This window comes from Brassica rapa, chromosome A04 (genome assembly GCF_000309985.2).
Source record: "Brassica rapa cultivar Chiifu-401-42 chromosome A04, CAAS_Brap_v3.01, whole genome shotgun sequence".
NCBI classification, from domain to species: domain Eukaryota; kingdom Viridiplantae; phylum Streptophyta; class Magnoliopsida; order Brassicales; family Brassicaceae; genus Brassica; species Brassica rapa.
The window spans coordinates 3,011,739-3,027,357 of NC_024798.2; the positions used below are offsets into that span (position 1 = coordinate 3,011,739).

At 36.3% G+C, this 15,619-nt stretch overlaps 2 protein-coding genes across 3 annotated transcripts in view; both read left to right on the top strand.

The window, feature by feature from the left end:
* The window catches only part of LOC103863213, a 743,758-nt gene that overhangs the window by 332,277 nt on the left and 395,862 nt on the right, over positions 1-15,619 (top strand). The gene's annotated exons all lie outside the window — the stretch shown is intronic.
* LOC103863173 (psbP-like protein 1, chloroplastic) lies at positions 11,815-13,755 on the top strand. Of its 2 annotated transcripts, none has more exons than XM_009140927.3 (8): positions 11,815-12,051; positions 12,143-12,224; positions 12,318-12,401; positions 12,500-12,582; positions 12,660-12,782; positions 13,094-13,165; positions 13,269-13,365; positions 13,466-13,755. In XM_009140927.3, exons 1-8 carry the CDS (start codon positions 12,004-12,006, stop codon positions 13,564-13,566), a joined length of 690 nt encoding a protein of 229 aa, XP_009139175.1. In that variant the 5' UTR covers positions 11,815-12,003; the 3' UTR covers positions 13,567-13,755. The 2 variants fall into 2 exon arrangements, with proteins under 2 accessions (XP_009139175.1, XP_009139174.1); XM_009140926.2 differs by having other exon boundaries at positions 11,897-12,051; positions 12,128-12,224.

A 15,619-nucleotide genomic window follows, 5' to 3' on the forward strand; every position in this document is an offset into this window, starting at 1 on the left:
ATGATAAGTTTTTATGATATAAATTTATTGGACTAATGATTAGTATAGATATGGAGAATGTTACAAATAAGCGAAATCACTTCTTAAATAGTAGTATATGTATGGAAAATATGACAAATAATCGACATCAATTTTCAAGTAATAGTATAGATAACAAATTAAAAGACTTGGACCAAACTTTAAAGTAAATCTAAAAATACAAATAAAGATCTTTTTGGGGTTGTTCGTTTCTCCATTTGTCATTTCCATCTAGTTGATCCATCTATGTGACCCATCCAGATGATACATCCATATTTTAGGCGTTGTTCTTTTTTCCATTTAGATGAGCCATCTAGATGAACCATCTGGATGAATTTTATGTTTGTTTCTTTTTTTTTCATTTCCATCCAAATGAGTTTGATAAACAAATTACAAATATACCCTTGGTTTGAGTTAATCATATGTTTGATATTAATTTTAACTATACTAATTTTTATTATTTAGTCTAAAATATATTTACACTAAAATTATTTTAAAATTATCATTTTGACATTTATAAAATTTTATTTCATATAAATTTATAAATTTTTATATAAATTTGCATTAAATTTTAAAATAGAGACTCAAATTTTAATAATCTTTTAATAAACTTTCAAACAACTCAAAGTAGACTCAAATTTTAATAAACTTTCAAACAACTCAAAATAGACTCAAATTTTAATATACTATCAAAGTACACTCAAATTATATAAAACTGAAATTTAAAAGATGTCTCCAAACAAATAATCTTCTTGAATCTTCACATTCTTCACTCTCCAATTGTAAGATTGAGATGGGATCTACTGTCCTGAAACAGATATGATTAAACTTTTAAATTCATATAAAAGCAAATGATATAACATAAACATAAGCATGATCTCAGACTCGTAGCAAACAAAGCACTCAACACAAAATGATCTCAAACTCGTATCAAACAAAGCACTCAGCAAATGATCTCAGACTCAGCAAACAAACTCGTGACTGATAATGATAAGATCCATGAATGACTTGAGAGTACAAAACTTCACAATGATCAACTGAGAAAACATAGACTAATTAAACTTTTAAATTCACATACAAAAATGATTATCTCAGACTCATAGCAAACAAAGCACTCAACAATGATCTCAAACTCGTGGCAAACAAAGCACTCAGCACAAAATGATCTCAGTGATAGAGTCTTGAACTCCGATCTCTCTGAAACACTCCGTAATGTCTTCTTGTTGATAACACGAACCAATTACAAGAATGAATGAAGCTTTGAGTATGATTACAACTATGCTCTCATGGCGAACACAGATGCAATCATCAGTCTCATGGCGACTGAGAGAGAAGACTCATATCGTCTTTCTACATACAACATCAAAGCATAACTCTCTTCATCGATCAAGCTCTCTATTTATACTTCATCTTCTTCCTTCTCTATCCCAACTGCAAACCTTCCCAGTCCGCCAGAGTCGCTTATCCTTTTAATCCTCGTCCACGTCAGCTTGATTTGGTATCTTCATTTAAGTACATATCACTCAGACTCAGCAAACAAACTTGTGACTGATAATGATAAGATCCATCAGTGACTTAAGAGTACAAAACTTCACAATGATCAACTGAGCAAACAGAGACTGATTAAACTTTTAAATTCACATAAAAGCAAATGATATAACATAAACAGAAGCATGATCTCAGACTCATAGCAAACAAAGCACTCAACACAAAATGATCTCAAACTCAGCAAACAAACTCGTGACTGATAATAAGATTCATCAATGACTTGAGAGTACAGACTTTCACAATGATCAACTGAGCAAATCGCATGTCAGGTTCTCTGTTTATTCCAGCAATTCAACAAGACTACAAACATAACAAGACCATAGACACATACCTGTTTGATGCTAATATAGAAGTCTAGTTCATCTTGCCATCTCCATAGTAATAGAGTCACGCATACCCTCCATCACTCTTGCTTAAGATTTACTCACGCTCATGACTCAAACCATTGTTTCTATTCATTTGCAAGTTAAGATACTTCATTCATAATTCACAAGCTATGAGATTCTGCTAGTGAGATAAGCTAAGCTAAGCTAAGCAAATCAGAGAACAATCAAACCCATCACTGAACAGACGAAATTCAAACAGAAGAAAAATGAAAAGTCGAGAGAGAGACTTCGAGAGATACTCCATAGAGAGAGATGCGGCGAGAGAGAGGCAGAGAGTGTTACGTTTGATCGTTGTATCTTAGATTCAGTTCGACTTGACTTGGCTAAGTAAAAGAAAGACAAAGCAATTTGTTTGCCCAGTTCGTGGATCCACCACTACGTCTGGGGGGAGGCTCTTGCTCCCAATCCACTATCAGATCACCGGGAATAAGCCTCCGGCGTGATTACACTTCTCCGATCTCACTATCTCTTTGTTTACAGGTTACAATAGAGATGAGGAAAACGAGATTACAATCAAGGACTATAGATCGATGAAGCTATATCCTGCTGAACTCGATTCCACGCTCGAGGTAAGCCAGCTTCCTTCTCGATCTTTCTTCTTCTCACTTGATCGCTCTGAGTGTGTGTAACAAACTCTCTTAACAGAATCTCCTTTCTGTTGCAGGTTATGAAGACGACGGCCCAACTCCTGAAGCCCAATAGCCTAAGCTTTCTCTTCTTCCTGATAGTGGACGGCCCATGAAGATAGGCCCAGGAGAGTCAAGACATAAGCCCACACAACATTCTCCACCTTGGCTTTACTCTCCCTCTACCTACTCATTCGGACAACCTAGCTTCCAGTCGAAACTCTCGACTTTTCTCATCTCTTCAGCCTCTGTCACGATCTTCACCCTCTATCTTCAATCAAGCTCCTCCTTCAGTGTTTACCCTCCAAACCTCTCGGAAACAGCTCTTAATCCCTAGATCGATCAGCTCACGTCACTTCGCTTCGAACTTTCAGGTAACTCCACATTTTTTTTTTCTCAATTCTTGCCTTTTAACTCACTGATTACTGACAATCCAAAAATGACGCTCTGTCCCTTTTTCAAACATGGGAGATAACAACTGAGATATCTCTTCCTGCTGCCAGACGACCCCTCTGTCATCTTCCTCAGCTGTAGGCAGTGAAGCCTACTCCAGGACCTTGACGTTTACTAGACTCTTTTCCAGAGTCTTACCAGGTACACACTTAGTCAGGATATCTGCTAGATTTAGACTTGTGTGAACCTTGATAACTATGACTTCACCTGCTGCGATCACCTCTCTGATGAAATTGAACTTAGTACGAATGTGTTTAGTCCTCTCATGATAACCACCATTCTTAGCTAAGAAAATTGCTGACTGTGAATCACAATTAATCTTGACTGCTTGCTGTACATAACCCAACTCTTCACCGAACCACTTAAGCCATAACGCTTCTTTAGATGACTCTGTTAGTGCCATGTATTCTGATTCAGTGGTTGATAAAGCCACAACTGGTTGGAGGCCTGATCTCCAGCTAACTGTGTTGCTTCCCACTTGAAAAATATACCCAGTAACTGATCTGCTTCGATCTAAATCTGTAGCATAATCCGCATCACAAAATCCTTCCACTTTGAATTTTGAATCTTTAGTAAACGTTAAGCTGTAGTTGAAAGTGCCCTTAATGTACCTTAGAATCCACTTTACTGCTTCCCAATGAACACGTCCTGGATTCCCCATGTAACGACTAACCAAACCAACAGCATGTGCTATGTCTGGTCGTGATCCCACCATAGCGTACATAAGACTCCCAACTGCGCTCGCATATGGGATGTCGTCCATGTAAGCCGCTTCGATCGCACTCTCTTCCTCGTCTAAACTCTTCAACTTAAACAGAGATCCCATAGGAGTTGTAACTGGTTTGCAGTCTGACATGTTGAAGGTTGAGAGTACTTGCTTCAAGTACTTTCCCTGAGACAACTTCAGAAGATCTTTCTGTCTATCTCTGAAAATATCCATTCCAAGGATTCTAGATGCACGTCCTAAATCCTTCATCTCGAACTCTCGATTCAGACTTTCCTTCAAATTTTGAATTCCTTTAATATCCTTCGAAGCTACCAACATATCATCCACGTAGATAAGCAAATAAATCTTATCTGAATTTTCTTTGCCTCTAATGTAAACACACGGATCATAGCTGCTCTGTGTAAACTTCTGATCCTTCATGAACTCATCAAAACGTTTGTTCCACTGTCTTGGCGACTGCTTGAGTCCGTATAACGATTTTTTCAGTAGACACACCCAATTTTCTTTCCCTTTTACAATGAACCCCTCTGGTTGCTCCATGTAAATCTCCTCATCTAGGAAACCATTCAGAAAAGCTGTCTTGACATCTAGTTTCTCTAGTTCTAGGTCCTCATTCACGACTAGAGACAACATCAGTCTGATAGATACATGTTTTACAACCGGTGCAAAAACTTCATTGTAATCTATCCCTTCCACTTGGGAGTATCCTTTTGCCACCAATCTGGATTTAAACCTCGGATCTTCAACTCCAGGAATCCCTGGTTTCTTCTTGTAGACCCATCTACAACCAATGACACGTTTCTTCTCAGGTCGCTTCACTAAAACCCAAGTTCCATTTTTCTCCAAAGAAATCATCTCTTCTACATTTGCTGCAGTCCATTCCTTGTTCTCACGTGTTTTCATAGCTTCTGCATAGGAACGTGGTTCATCTATCTCAATGTCTTGTGCCGCTGCCAAAGCGTAAGCCACAACATCAAAGTCATCAAACTTAGATGGCATCTTAGTCTCTCTTCGACTTCTGTCTCTAGCTAGAATGTAGTTACTCAGATCCTGTTCTTCTTCTGTGCTGCTATCTGACTCGTTCAATACTGAATCTTCTTCAGTAACTGATCCTGAAACTACTCCACCTGAAACTGAAGACTCCGTAGTAGTGCCTGAGGTAGATGCCTCAGCATCATGTAGACGACCCGTAGGACCTTCAATCAAATCTGGACTGAAAGAAACTCTTTTACCTTTTCCTTTATCAACTGTCTTCATCTGAACTTGTTCTCCGGCATCATTGTCACGCTTGGACTCTTGCTTAGCAGAATCTTTGAAGACTTCTTCCTCATGGAAGACTACATTTCTACTAACCACACATATCCTCTCTTCTGGCATCCAGACTCTGAATCCCTTTGTTCCTTGAGGATAGCCAACAAAGTATCCCTTAGTAGCTCTAGTACTAGTCTTTGACTTAACTGAATGAACGTAAGCTGAGCACCCAAACCGTCTCAGGTGGGACAGACTTGGCTTAAAACCACTCCATAATTCTTCTGGAATCTTGAAGTCTATAGCTGAACTTGGTGACCTGTTGATTAGGTATACAGCTGTAGACACGGCTTCAGCCCAAAAACTTTCTTCCATCCCACTTTCTGCAAGCATACACCTCACACGTTCCATAATAGTCCTGTTCATCCTCTCTGAAACTCCGTTCTGTTGCGGGGTGTATACACACGTCCTGTGTCGCTTGATTCCGGACTCTTTGCAGAACTCATCGAATCTAGTATTGCAGTACTCCAAACCATTGTCTGTGCGTAAACACTTCACCTTCTTAGAGGTCTGGTTCTCCACTTCGAGCTTCCACTCTCTAAACTTTGAAAAGGCCTCATCTTTAGTTCGTAGAAAATAGATCCAGACCTTTCTTGAGTAATCGTCTATGAACGTTATGAAGTACCGCTTCTCTGCTAAACTAGGAACAACTGTCGGTGCTCCCCATAAGTCCGAATGAACATACTCTAGGACCTCTCTAGACGTATGTTTTCCTTTCTTGAAGCTTTGCTTGTGTGCTTTTCCTAACACACATTCCTCGCAGAATCCAAGTGATCCCACGTCCTTGCTCTCCAGATAGCCTTGCTTGACTAGAGCTTCCATATTTTTCAAACTTAGATGACCCAACCTAGAGTGCCACTTCTTTGTAGCATCAACTCTAGGAGCAGACACATGTGCTTCACCCTTTAGCACGGTTCCCTGAAGAAAGTATAATCCGTCAGTGTAGATGCCTGTTACAACTTCTCTACCATCTTTGTAGAACTTAACTTTGAACTTATCTCCAGTGTAGTTGCATCCAGATTTCTCTAGACATCCATAAGAGATCAAATTTCTTCCCATTGTAGGCATGTACTTAACTCCAGTAAGCACAACTATAGAACCATTAGGATTTCGTATTCTAATGTTTCCCACGCCTTTGATCTCGCTGAAGGTATCATTTCCCATTAATACCTTTCCTCCTTCGCCTTCTTGGAAGTCAAACAATACTCCTTTGTCTGGTGTAATATGAAAGCTAGCTCCAGAGTCCATTACCCACTCCTTTCTAGTGTCCTGAACACTCGCAGTTAATATCAACGGTTCCCTTTTAGCAGCTACATTCGCTGTATTTGAGCTGCGGTTCTTTCCCCTGTCGGGACACTTACGCTTCCAGTGACCTTCCTTTCCACAAACGAAGCATCCTTTATCATTCTTAGAGTTGCCTTGTTTTGAGAAGTTCCTTCCTCTGCTCTTAGAACGGTTTCGGTTTGAATGATTTCCTCTCTTATCATTTCTACCTCGGTCGCTGACATATAACCCCTCAGCCTCACTCTTGTTCTTATGCAGTAAGCCTCTCTCCCTTAACTCTGTCTCTTTAGCGTATGCTGAGGTGATTACATCACTCACCGTGAGCGTGTCTTTGCCACTTCCATACTTCAAGGTATGAACCAAAGGCTCAAACTTTGATGGCAGTCCCGTGAGTATTGAATAGCCTGATCTTCGTCTGAGATGTTGATGTTAAGACTCTCCAAGTCATTAACAAGTTTCAGAAAAACGTCTAGATTCTCCTCTATTGTTTTTCGATCATCCATCTTGTAACTTGCAAACCTTTGTTTCAGGTATATTCTATTTGGGAGAGACTTCGTCTGATAATCCTTCTCCAAAACTTTCCAGATACCAAGTGCGGTATCTTCCTTCATCACTTTTCTTATGATCTGATCACTCAAGCTCATTTTGATAAGACTCCTAGCTCTCTTATCTTTTACAGCTCTCTTGGGATCAACTTCTGTCTTTGCATCATCTCCATCTTTTTCAGAATCTTCAGCTTTGACCACTTCTTCCTCAAGAACTGAGTCTAAACCGAGGATCTCTAGCGCGCACAACATCTTGTGCTTCCAGATGCCAAATTCTCCCTGTCCATCAAACTTTTCAACCTCAAACTTCCCCCGAGTTGGCTCCATGACTGACCTTCTGTATCTCGATCTTCAAGCTTGCAGGATACAGTCTGAAAACTGAAGATCTCCGTGTAGTTATGGAAACAACAGACCTTATCCACAAGAGCTACTGATCGATCCTGCAGATTCTTCAACGCAAACAACACACACAGATAAACCAGATAAGTTTCGAACCTTGACCTGATCTTTCTTCTTGCTTGCTTGATTCTCTGATTTGACGATCTTGCTTCTCGTACTGATCCGAATGAGAACTTGAGGCGATGATCTTGATACTGCAACCTGGCTCTGATACCACTTGTTACGTTTGATCGTTGTATCTTAGATTCAGTTCGACTTGACTTGGCTAAGTAAAAGAAAGACAAAGCAATTTGTTTGCCCAGTTCGTGGATCCACCACTACGTCTGGGGGGAGGCTCTTGCTCCCAATCCACTATCAGATCACCGGGAATAAGCCTCCGGCGTGATTACACTTCTCCGATCTCACTATCTCTTTGTTTACAGGTTACAATAGAGATGAGGAAAACGAGATTACAATCAAGGACTATAGATCGATGAAGCTATATCCTGCTGAACTTGATTCCACGCTCGAGGTAAGCCAGCTTCCTTCTCGATCTTTCTTCTTCTCACTTGATCGCTCTGAGTGTGTGTAACAAACTCTCTTAACAGAATCTCCTTTCTGTTGCAGGTTATGAAGACGACGGCCCAACTCCTGAAGCCCAATAGCCTAAGCTTTCTCTTCTTCCTGATAGTGGACGGCCCATGAAGATAGGCCCAGGAGAGTCAAGACATAAGCCCACACAACAGAGAGGTAGAGAGAGAGGTGGAGAGAACTCAAGCTCAAGCTCCTTTCATGGCGAGAGAGAGAGAGTGAGATGTGGAGATTGATGGTAGTGAGAGAGATACAAGAGTGAGACTTAGGATAATTAGGTTTGTTATTTCAGAAGTTTACGAGGGGTGATATCAAATTTTTAGGATTTTCACTGAACCAGTTGCAGCCAAATGATTCGATTTGGTTCAGTCAACTGGTTTTTAAATTTAAACCTATATTTCCGAAAATCATTCAGATGAACAATCCGGATGAATTGTACTTTTTGTGTTTAAACGAACAAAATCCTCATCTCCATCCGAATTGATCATTTGAATGGAGAAACGAACAACCCCTTTGTATTTTGGGTTAATTAAAATTAGTCTAAGATGATTTTTTTTTGCTAAATAAAATGATGATAAAATTATTTCAAAAATGTTCTCTTTTTGATCTTACGATTCTTACCAATGCTAACTAACTGCAGACACTGAGCTTCCGTCACTAGTTCCATTTGTTGCAACAACGGATACCGGGCTAGCAACTTATGTCTCGTCCATGTAAGAACCGCCATTGTTGTCAGTATCTCCTGATATCTTTTGATGATTATAGCTTGTTTCCTGAATCGGTCGTGCCTCAACAGTCTGGTGATCCACCTTTGCGTTTGTGTGACCAGTGTTTTGAAGCTTCTTGAGACAGGCCTTGGCGAGATGACCCTTTTCTATACACTCTTAATCCTCCTTTTGGTCTTACCAAAGCTAACCTCAGATGCTAATCTTCCAATATGAGCTTCATTTGTAGCAGTGTATGTCTCATTCATGCAATAAGAACCACCATTGTTCTTTTGAAGGTCATAGCGTAGCATAGCAGTACTTGTGTTAACAGTCTCTTGATCCAGCTTTGCGTTTGCCTGATCATGAGCATCTTCAAGCTTCTTGCGACAAGCTGTGGCAAGATGACCCTTTTCTCTACACAACAGATCCTCCTTTTGATCTTACCAGGTGTACGATTAGTACTGTTCTTCCACAGATAACATATTGATCCAGCTTAAGCGCCGCCATGGCCACAGACAGACTATCATTGAAATCCACATGCGCACACCCTTTGAACTCCCCTGTTTTTTTTGTTTTTGCCTAACCGTGCCGACTTTATTACGTAGCCAGAGAAGAGTTTACATATGTCACACTCTTTTGTATCCCATGCAAAGTTCCCAATGTATACCCTGTTATAACCCTCCCCTATTTCTGAAACGAAGACAAAATATGTTCTCCTTCTCCGAATATTCTGCTTCAGCTTCTTCTTTGATGGCACCACCATGTTCACTTATTCACCAAAGTGAAAACGAAATCTCTCCATAAACCCTAATCGAATGATTTTTATACGGCTTGGACATGGGCTCTGTTGGGCTTTAGGTTAATGGGCTCTGTTGGGATTTAGATATGAGATTAGATGTTGACTTGACTCTATCCTTGTTTATTGATTCAACTACTTTTACCATGATATATTTTATATCAGTGTTAAAATATATGTAATACATTAATTAAAAATCCTACTATATATTAAAATGAAAGTCATTTAACCAAATTTTGCTTATTTATCGTTCATAGGTGCAGTTTCAAAAGATTGTCGTAAACTGACTATAATTTTCAATTTTTTATTTATTTTAATCAAAACAATAATCCAAAAATTAATAATAGCCATTGCCAAACACCCAAAACAAAATGATTTATAGTAAATAATTATAAAACAATAAAAATTGTATACAACCTTTCATCAATTAACTTTAACAATCATGTATGAAAATCGTTTTTCAACAATTTATAGAAACCGGCACAATGACTTAGTATTTGTACACAAGACATTGTAATATTTATTAACTTTTTAGAAAACTCTTTCATAAATAATACATAATTAATACGTGAAAAAAATAATTGTGGCTAATAAATGTTTATAATACATTTTACAAGGGTTTATAAATAACTTTAAAGGTCTATAAATAATTATAAATTAAAGGATAAAAACTGTGCAAATATTATCTTAGAATTTTTCATGGGTAATAATAACGTTCAATATTTTAAAATTCATGAAATACTAACTATAGTTATGTGAAAGTAATTCTTCTAAAACTTCAAAAATATAAAAATGAATAGGTTCAGTTTCCATAGTTAATCTCATTTTTATTTAAACATATATTACAATATAGCTTAAAACTTTATTTCAAACATTGAAGATGATACGAAATGCAACAACATTTACGATTTTAATAGAATGTGCTCCATTCTTAACGTATGATTTATATTTTCACATTTGTTTTGTATATGAATATGTAGAGAATCAAGGTAATGATGTAAAATGAATATATTATGAATAATATTTAGTTTTTTGTAGTTTTTAGAATAAATTAAAATTATTAAGGACATCAAAAGCTTTAGTTTTTATATTAAAGAGAAATCATTTAAGTGAATTTTTATGTGTTGCTAATAGGTGAAATATCAAAAAAAATCTTTTAATTTGATTGGATGATGATTTTCTTTTTTTATTTATATTACTATATACTAAAAGTGAAATCTTCACTTAATGGTTTTTTTTGTTTATGTTTCACTCATAGTAAAGTTTTAAAGAATTGTTTTAATTTGATTGGACATTAATTTTATATTTCTTATTTATTTTAATCGAAATAAAAAAGTAATCCAAGAATTAGCCATAGAAATTGCCAAACACTCAACACAAAATCATTTATGATATAAGAAATTATAAAATTAATGAGAAGTGTATATTATAACCCTTCATGAATTAAGTATTAGCAATCATGTATGAAAATATTCTTATAACAATTTATAAAAACTGACACAATGACTTCATATTTTTATATAAAACATTGTATTATTTATTAACTTTTTAGAAAACTTTTTCATAATTTATAGAATATAGAATTTATAAGTGAAAATAAATCTTTGTGGCTTATAAATGCTTATAAGACATTTGACAAGGGTTTGCAAATAATTTTAAGGGTCTATAAATAATTTGTAAATGATAAAAGCGCAAATAATATCTTAGAATTTTTCATGAGTAATAATAATATTCAATATTTTATGAAATACCAAGTAGTTATGTGAAAGTAATTGTTATAAGATTTCCAAAATATAAAAATAAATATGTTCAATTTCTATAACTAATCTCTTTTTTTTTTTAATTTTGTTTGCACACATATTATAATATAACTAAAAACTTTATTTTAAACATTGAAGATGATACAAAATGCAATATTTAATATATTGTTCTCAAATTCTAGCATATGATTTATATTTTCACATGTGTTTTGTATATGAATATGCATAGACACAATATAATGATGTAAAATGAATAAATTATGAATAATATTTATTTTTGTGTGTGTGTTTAAGATCAATGAAAAGTACTATTTTTTTTACTTTACTTAGTTTAAAATCATAAACCTCATTATTATATAACAAATAAACTTCATTATTTTAATTTTTGAAAATGAATATATGACTAAATTTTTAATAGTTGTCAAAATTAAATTTAATAAAATGTTATAATTAATTTTATTTATCTTTCTCAAAAATAATAAAATAATTAATTATAAATTCTGAGTATTCTAAAAAGTACATAAAATAAAAATTATACATACCTTTACAAAATAAATATATTTTACTTGATAAAATATAATAAAAATAGTGTTATAAAATATTACATCTGTGAAATCGTGGCAAACACCTAATTACGAATTACTCAATGAGAGCCTTTTCGTCTATTATCAGATCTTTTAGTTAATTTATTTATTTTAGGTCCTTTTATTTTTGCATTTATATTTTTCTTTTATTAATGCCATTTTTAAAAGGTTCAGAAAGTTTCGAAGTGGATAGACCAAGGAAGAACGGATCCCCCATAGCCACTACCACATATACAAGAAAACAAAACACAAGACTATCAATCAATCTCCACTCTTTCTTCGCACGTCGTCAATGGCTTCTCTGAAGCTTTCACCTTCTTCACCAATCTCTGTCCCTAAGGTTCTTCTCTACTCTTTCGTGCTTCTTCTTCATATTGCCAACCAAGTGAATTATCTATATCTAACAATAACATTAGTGTCTGTTATTACAGAGCAGCGGAATTGTCGGTAGGAGAGGAGTTTCATTTCTTGTTCGGGCCGAGCAATCTCCGTCGTCCAATTCTGATCTTCAGGGTCTGTGTTTTCTTTACATTTCTTGTTTTAAATGTTATTGAAGAAAAGAAAAACAATTTACATTATTCTTGTATTCTTTCTTTATTATTCAAGATAAATGTCAGAGGAGACGTGTGGTGGTAACGTTAGGTGTTGTTGCTCCTTGGATCTCATTGCTTAGTAAAGCTCCATCATCATGTAAGTAGCAGTCTTCTTGTTTATAATCCTATCTTGGTTTCTTTGACATGCACCTCCTCTTAGCTAAAATTATTCTAAGAAGATTGATTATGGTTCAGTTGCTGCAGAAAGCAAGAAAGGATTCATGACTGTCTCTGACAATAAGGATGCATATGCGTTTGTATATCCCTTTGGGTGGCAGGTTATACTCTTTTCTTATCAATTTTAAGAATCTGACATTTTCAAAGATCGACCAAACAATGTTGTGTTTGGTGTCAGGAAGTTGTGATCGAAGGTCAAGATAAGGTATACAAAGATGTGATTGAGCCGTTAGAAAGCGTCAGTGTCAATTTGATCCCGACTAGCAAACAGAATATCAAAGATTTTGGCCCACCGAAGGAGGTATGTTATATATGTTCATGGTCCTAGTTTATGGCATTAGTCCGAAAGTATTTCAAATTTACGTTAGGCAGTGTGCTCTTACCAGATACAGATAGGGTCTATAAAAAATACTATATATTTTTGGTCAGTCCTGGGTATAGATAGTTAATATATAAACTATAAAAGCCCAGATTGTTAAATACAAAATTTTAATAAAATTCTTGATAAATTATCTGTAACTCCAGAATATTAAGAATTGTTTTGGGATGTAAAGTATATAATTTTCTCAAAAAAAAAATGGAGAAATAATTTGAACCTTGGTGTGGTCACAGATTGCTGAGACACTGGTAAAGAAAGTTTTGGCACCTCCAAATCAGAAGACTACTCTTATTGATGCATCTGAGGTGTCTGCTCACTTCCTTTTATCTACTTTTTCACTATACATTTGTGTGGAAGCATGTGAGAGAGCGTGGTTCTGATTGTTTGGTTTTGTTTGAGTTGTTGCAGCAAGAAGTGGATGGGAAGACTTATTATCAGTTTGAGTTTACTGCTCAGGCTAGAAACTACACTCGCCATGCGTTGGGTGTAATCACAGTTTTCAATGGTATATATCATCTGCCTAACCATGACTCTATAACATACACACCCTTTGAAAGTTTGTATACAATGCAACGCTGATAAATGGTGTTTTGTTTGCTGTGCAGGAAAATTCTACACATTGACGACTGGGGCTAATGAGAGGAGGTGGGAGAAGATGAAAGATAGGCTTCACACTGTGGTAGATTCCTTCAAGATCACTGTTTGAACTGATATCAACTTTGGTTTGGTCATTTTATGCTTTCAAAAAGCCTGAGTTCTTGTATTTTTTGTTCATTCTTCCTTTTCTCACTTTCCCTTAACAATATTCTTCTCCACTAAGAGAGATTCAATACTCTGACTTCTTCACATTGTCTCCCATTATATATCTGATCGTCCGAGTGGAATGATGTTCGTACTTGTGGTCGCACTGTTCTCTCCACCACTTGCACCCTCACATTTTCACCAATGGCTTACTCTTATAACCAATTAAAAGAGAAGAGTAGGTAGAGAAAGAGAATTGATTTTTTTTTGAATAGTTAAACTCTATTCAAAATAACAAAAAGGGTGAGAGAGAGAAACAGAGAGAGAAAAACTGAGAGATTTCCGGCCGACGGCGAGGCTCTCTGAGCCACCGTCGGTCCGGTTGTGGGGTTCTTTTTGTTTTTAATATCGGGCCTTTGTTCGGGGACTCTAGATCTACTTAGGTTTCGGCAACGCACTTCTCTTCGGTGGTCGTCCAACTTGTTTTTGGGAAGGGGTGGTTTTTTCAGCACCTTCTTCGCCGGCTTTGGTTACCGGGAAGCGGTGGCTCCTTCAGCATTGCTATTGTCGGCTTCTGCTTCCGGGAGGCGGTGGCTTCCGCAGCATCGCTGGCGCCGGCTTTCATCTAGGGTTTTTTTTTTCCTCATTTAGATCTACGAATTTGAGCCTTATCTGATTTTGTGCCTCTCGATCTGAATCTGTTGCCGCATGTATGTCGGAGATGATGAATCGATTGTAGGCTTTTAATATCTGTTGATAATTCGTAGATCCGTCTGGTTGGCTTGAATTTTTATGCGTTTGGTGGATTCGAGTTTCTCGAAGGTTTGGTTGAATGGTTTAGTCCCGGATTCGACTTTGCTGTCGACGGTGGCCGTTGAGTCGTCGTGGCGCTGTCGCTGGTACCGAGGAAGAAAGGAGGCGTGCGTCTTCGCGTGGATCGAGCGGCGCCTAACCTACTAGGGTTTTGGTTGGTTTTGGGCCTCGGGCCCAGTTGTTTTACTGTGTTGTATGCCTCTGGTTTTGAGCCTCTATTTGTTGTAAGGTTTGGGCTTTGCCCTTTTGGATTTAATCCTATTAATAAACTTCAGTTGGAAAAAAAAAAAAAAAGAGCAAAGTAGGTTTATCAAAGCTTTTTTACTTAAATCTGTTGTCTTCTATGTTATGTAACAACTCATTCTTAACATCTTATTTAATATTTATGCTAATAGGAGATAGTAAATACGGTAAAGAGAGAGAGATTATCCTGAATTTGTTTTTATTTTGGCCATTTTACCCGGATTCAAAAGTCAACTGGAACAAACCTAGAAAATTCAAACTAAAACCGATCCAAAACTCTATTTGTGTATATGAACATGGAGCTCTTCTGCTCAGGAGATCAGTAGCCGATTAAAACGACTTGAATTATCTAATATTTTTATCCTAACAATCTGAATTATCCGATATTTAAACTGAAAGTTCTAAACTATTTGATATTTTTATCTATAAATCTGTAGTTACCGGAAAAACCAGAGTCACACTAAAACTGAATTCTACCAATTTTTTGTGTACATATTAACACCGGTTTCCAACTTTGCTATTAAACCGAACCAAAACCAAAATAATCCAACTGAAACCAGACCAAACTTTGTAAATAATTGAATGAATCCTAAATTTCTAGAACCAACACTCTAAAAACCAAAATACCCGGACATAAACTGAATGCTAAATTTTAATGGTGCATATATATTTAAATGGTGCGAAGAAAACATTATATATATGGTTTATAAACAAATTAAAATATAAACAGTGTCTTCATATCTGATCCAGATCTGCAGTCAAACCGGTAAGTTCGGTGGCTATAACAAGGACCGACTTATGTTTTTCTTGTAGCATTCTATCAAATATTTTACCAAGTTATATGTGTTATTTATGATTTATTTGTAAAGAAATTATATTTTTAAACGTTGATATTTTAAGTCCTTATGCTAAATTTGGAATTTAAAATTATTTAGTTGTAATTATTTAGTATCTATATTTGG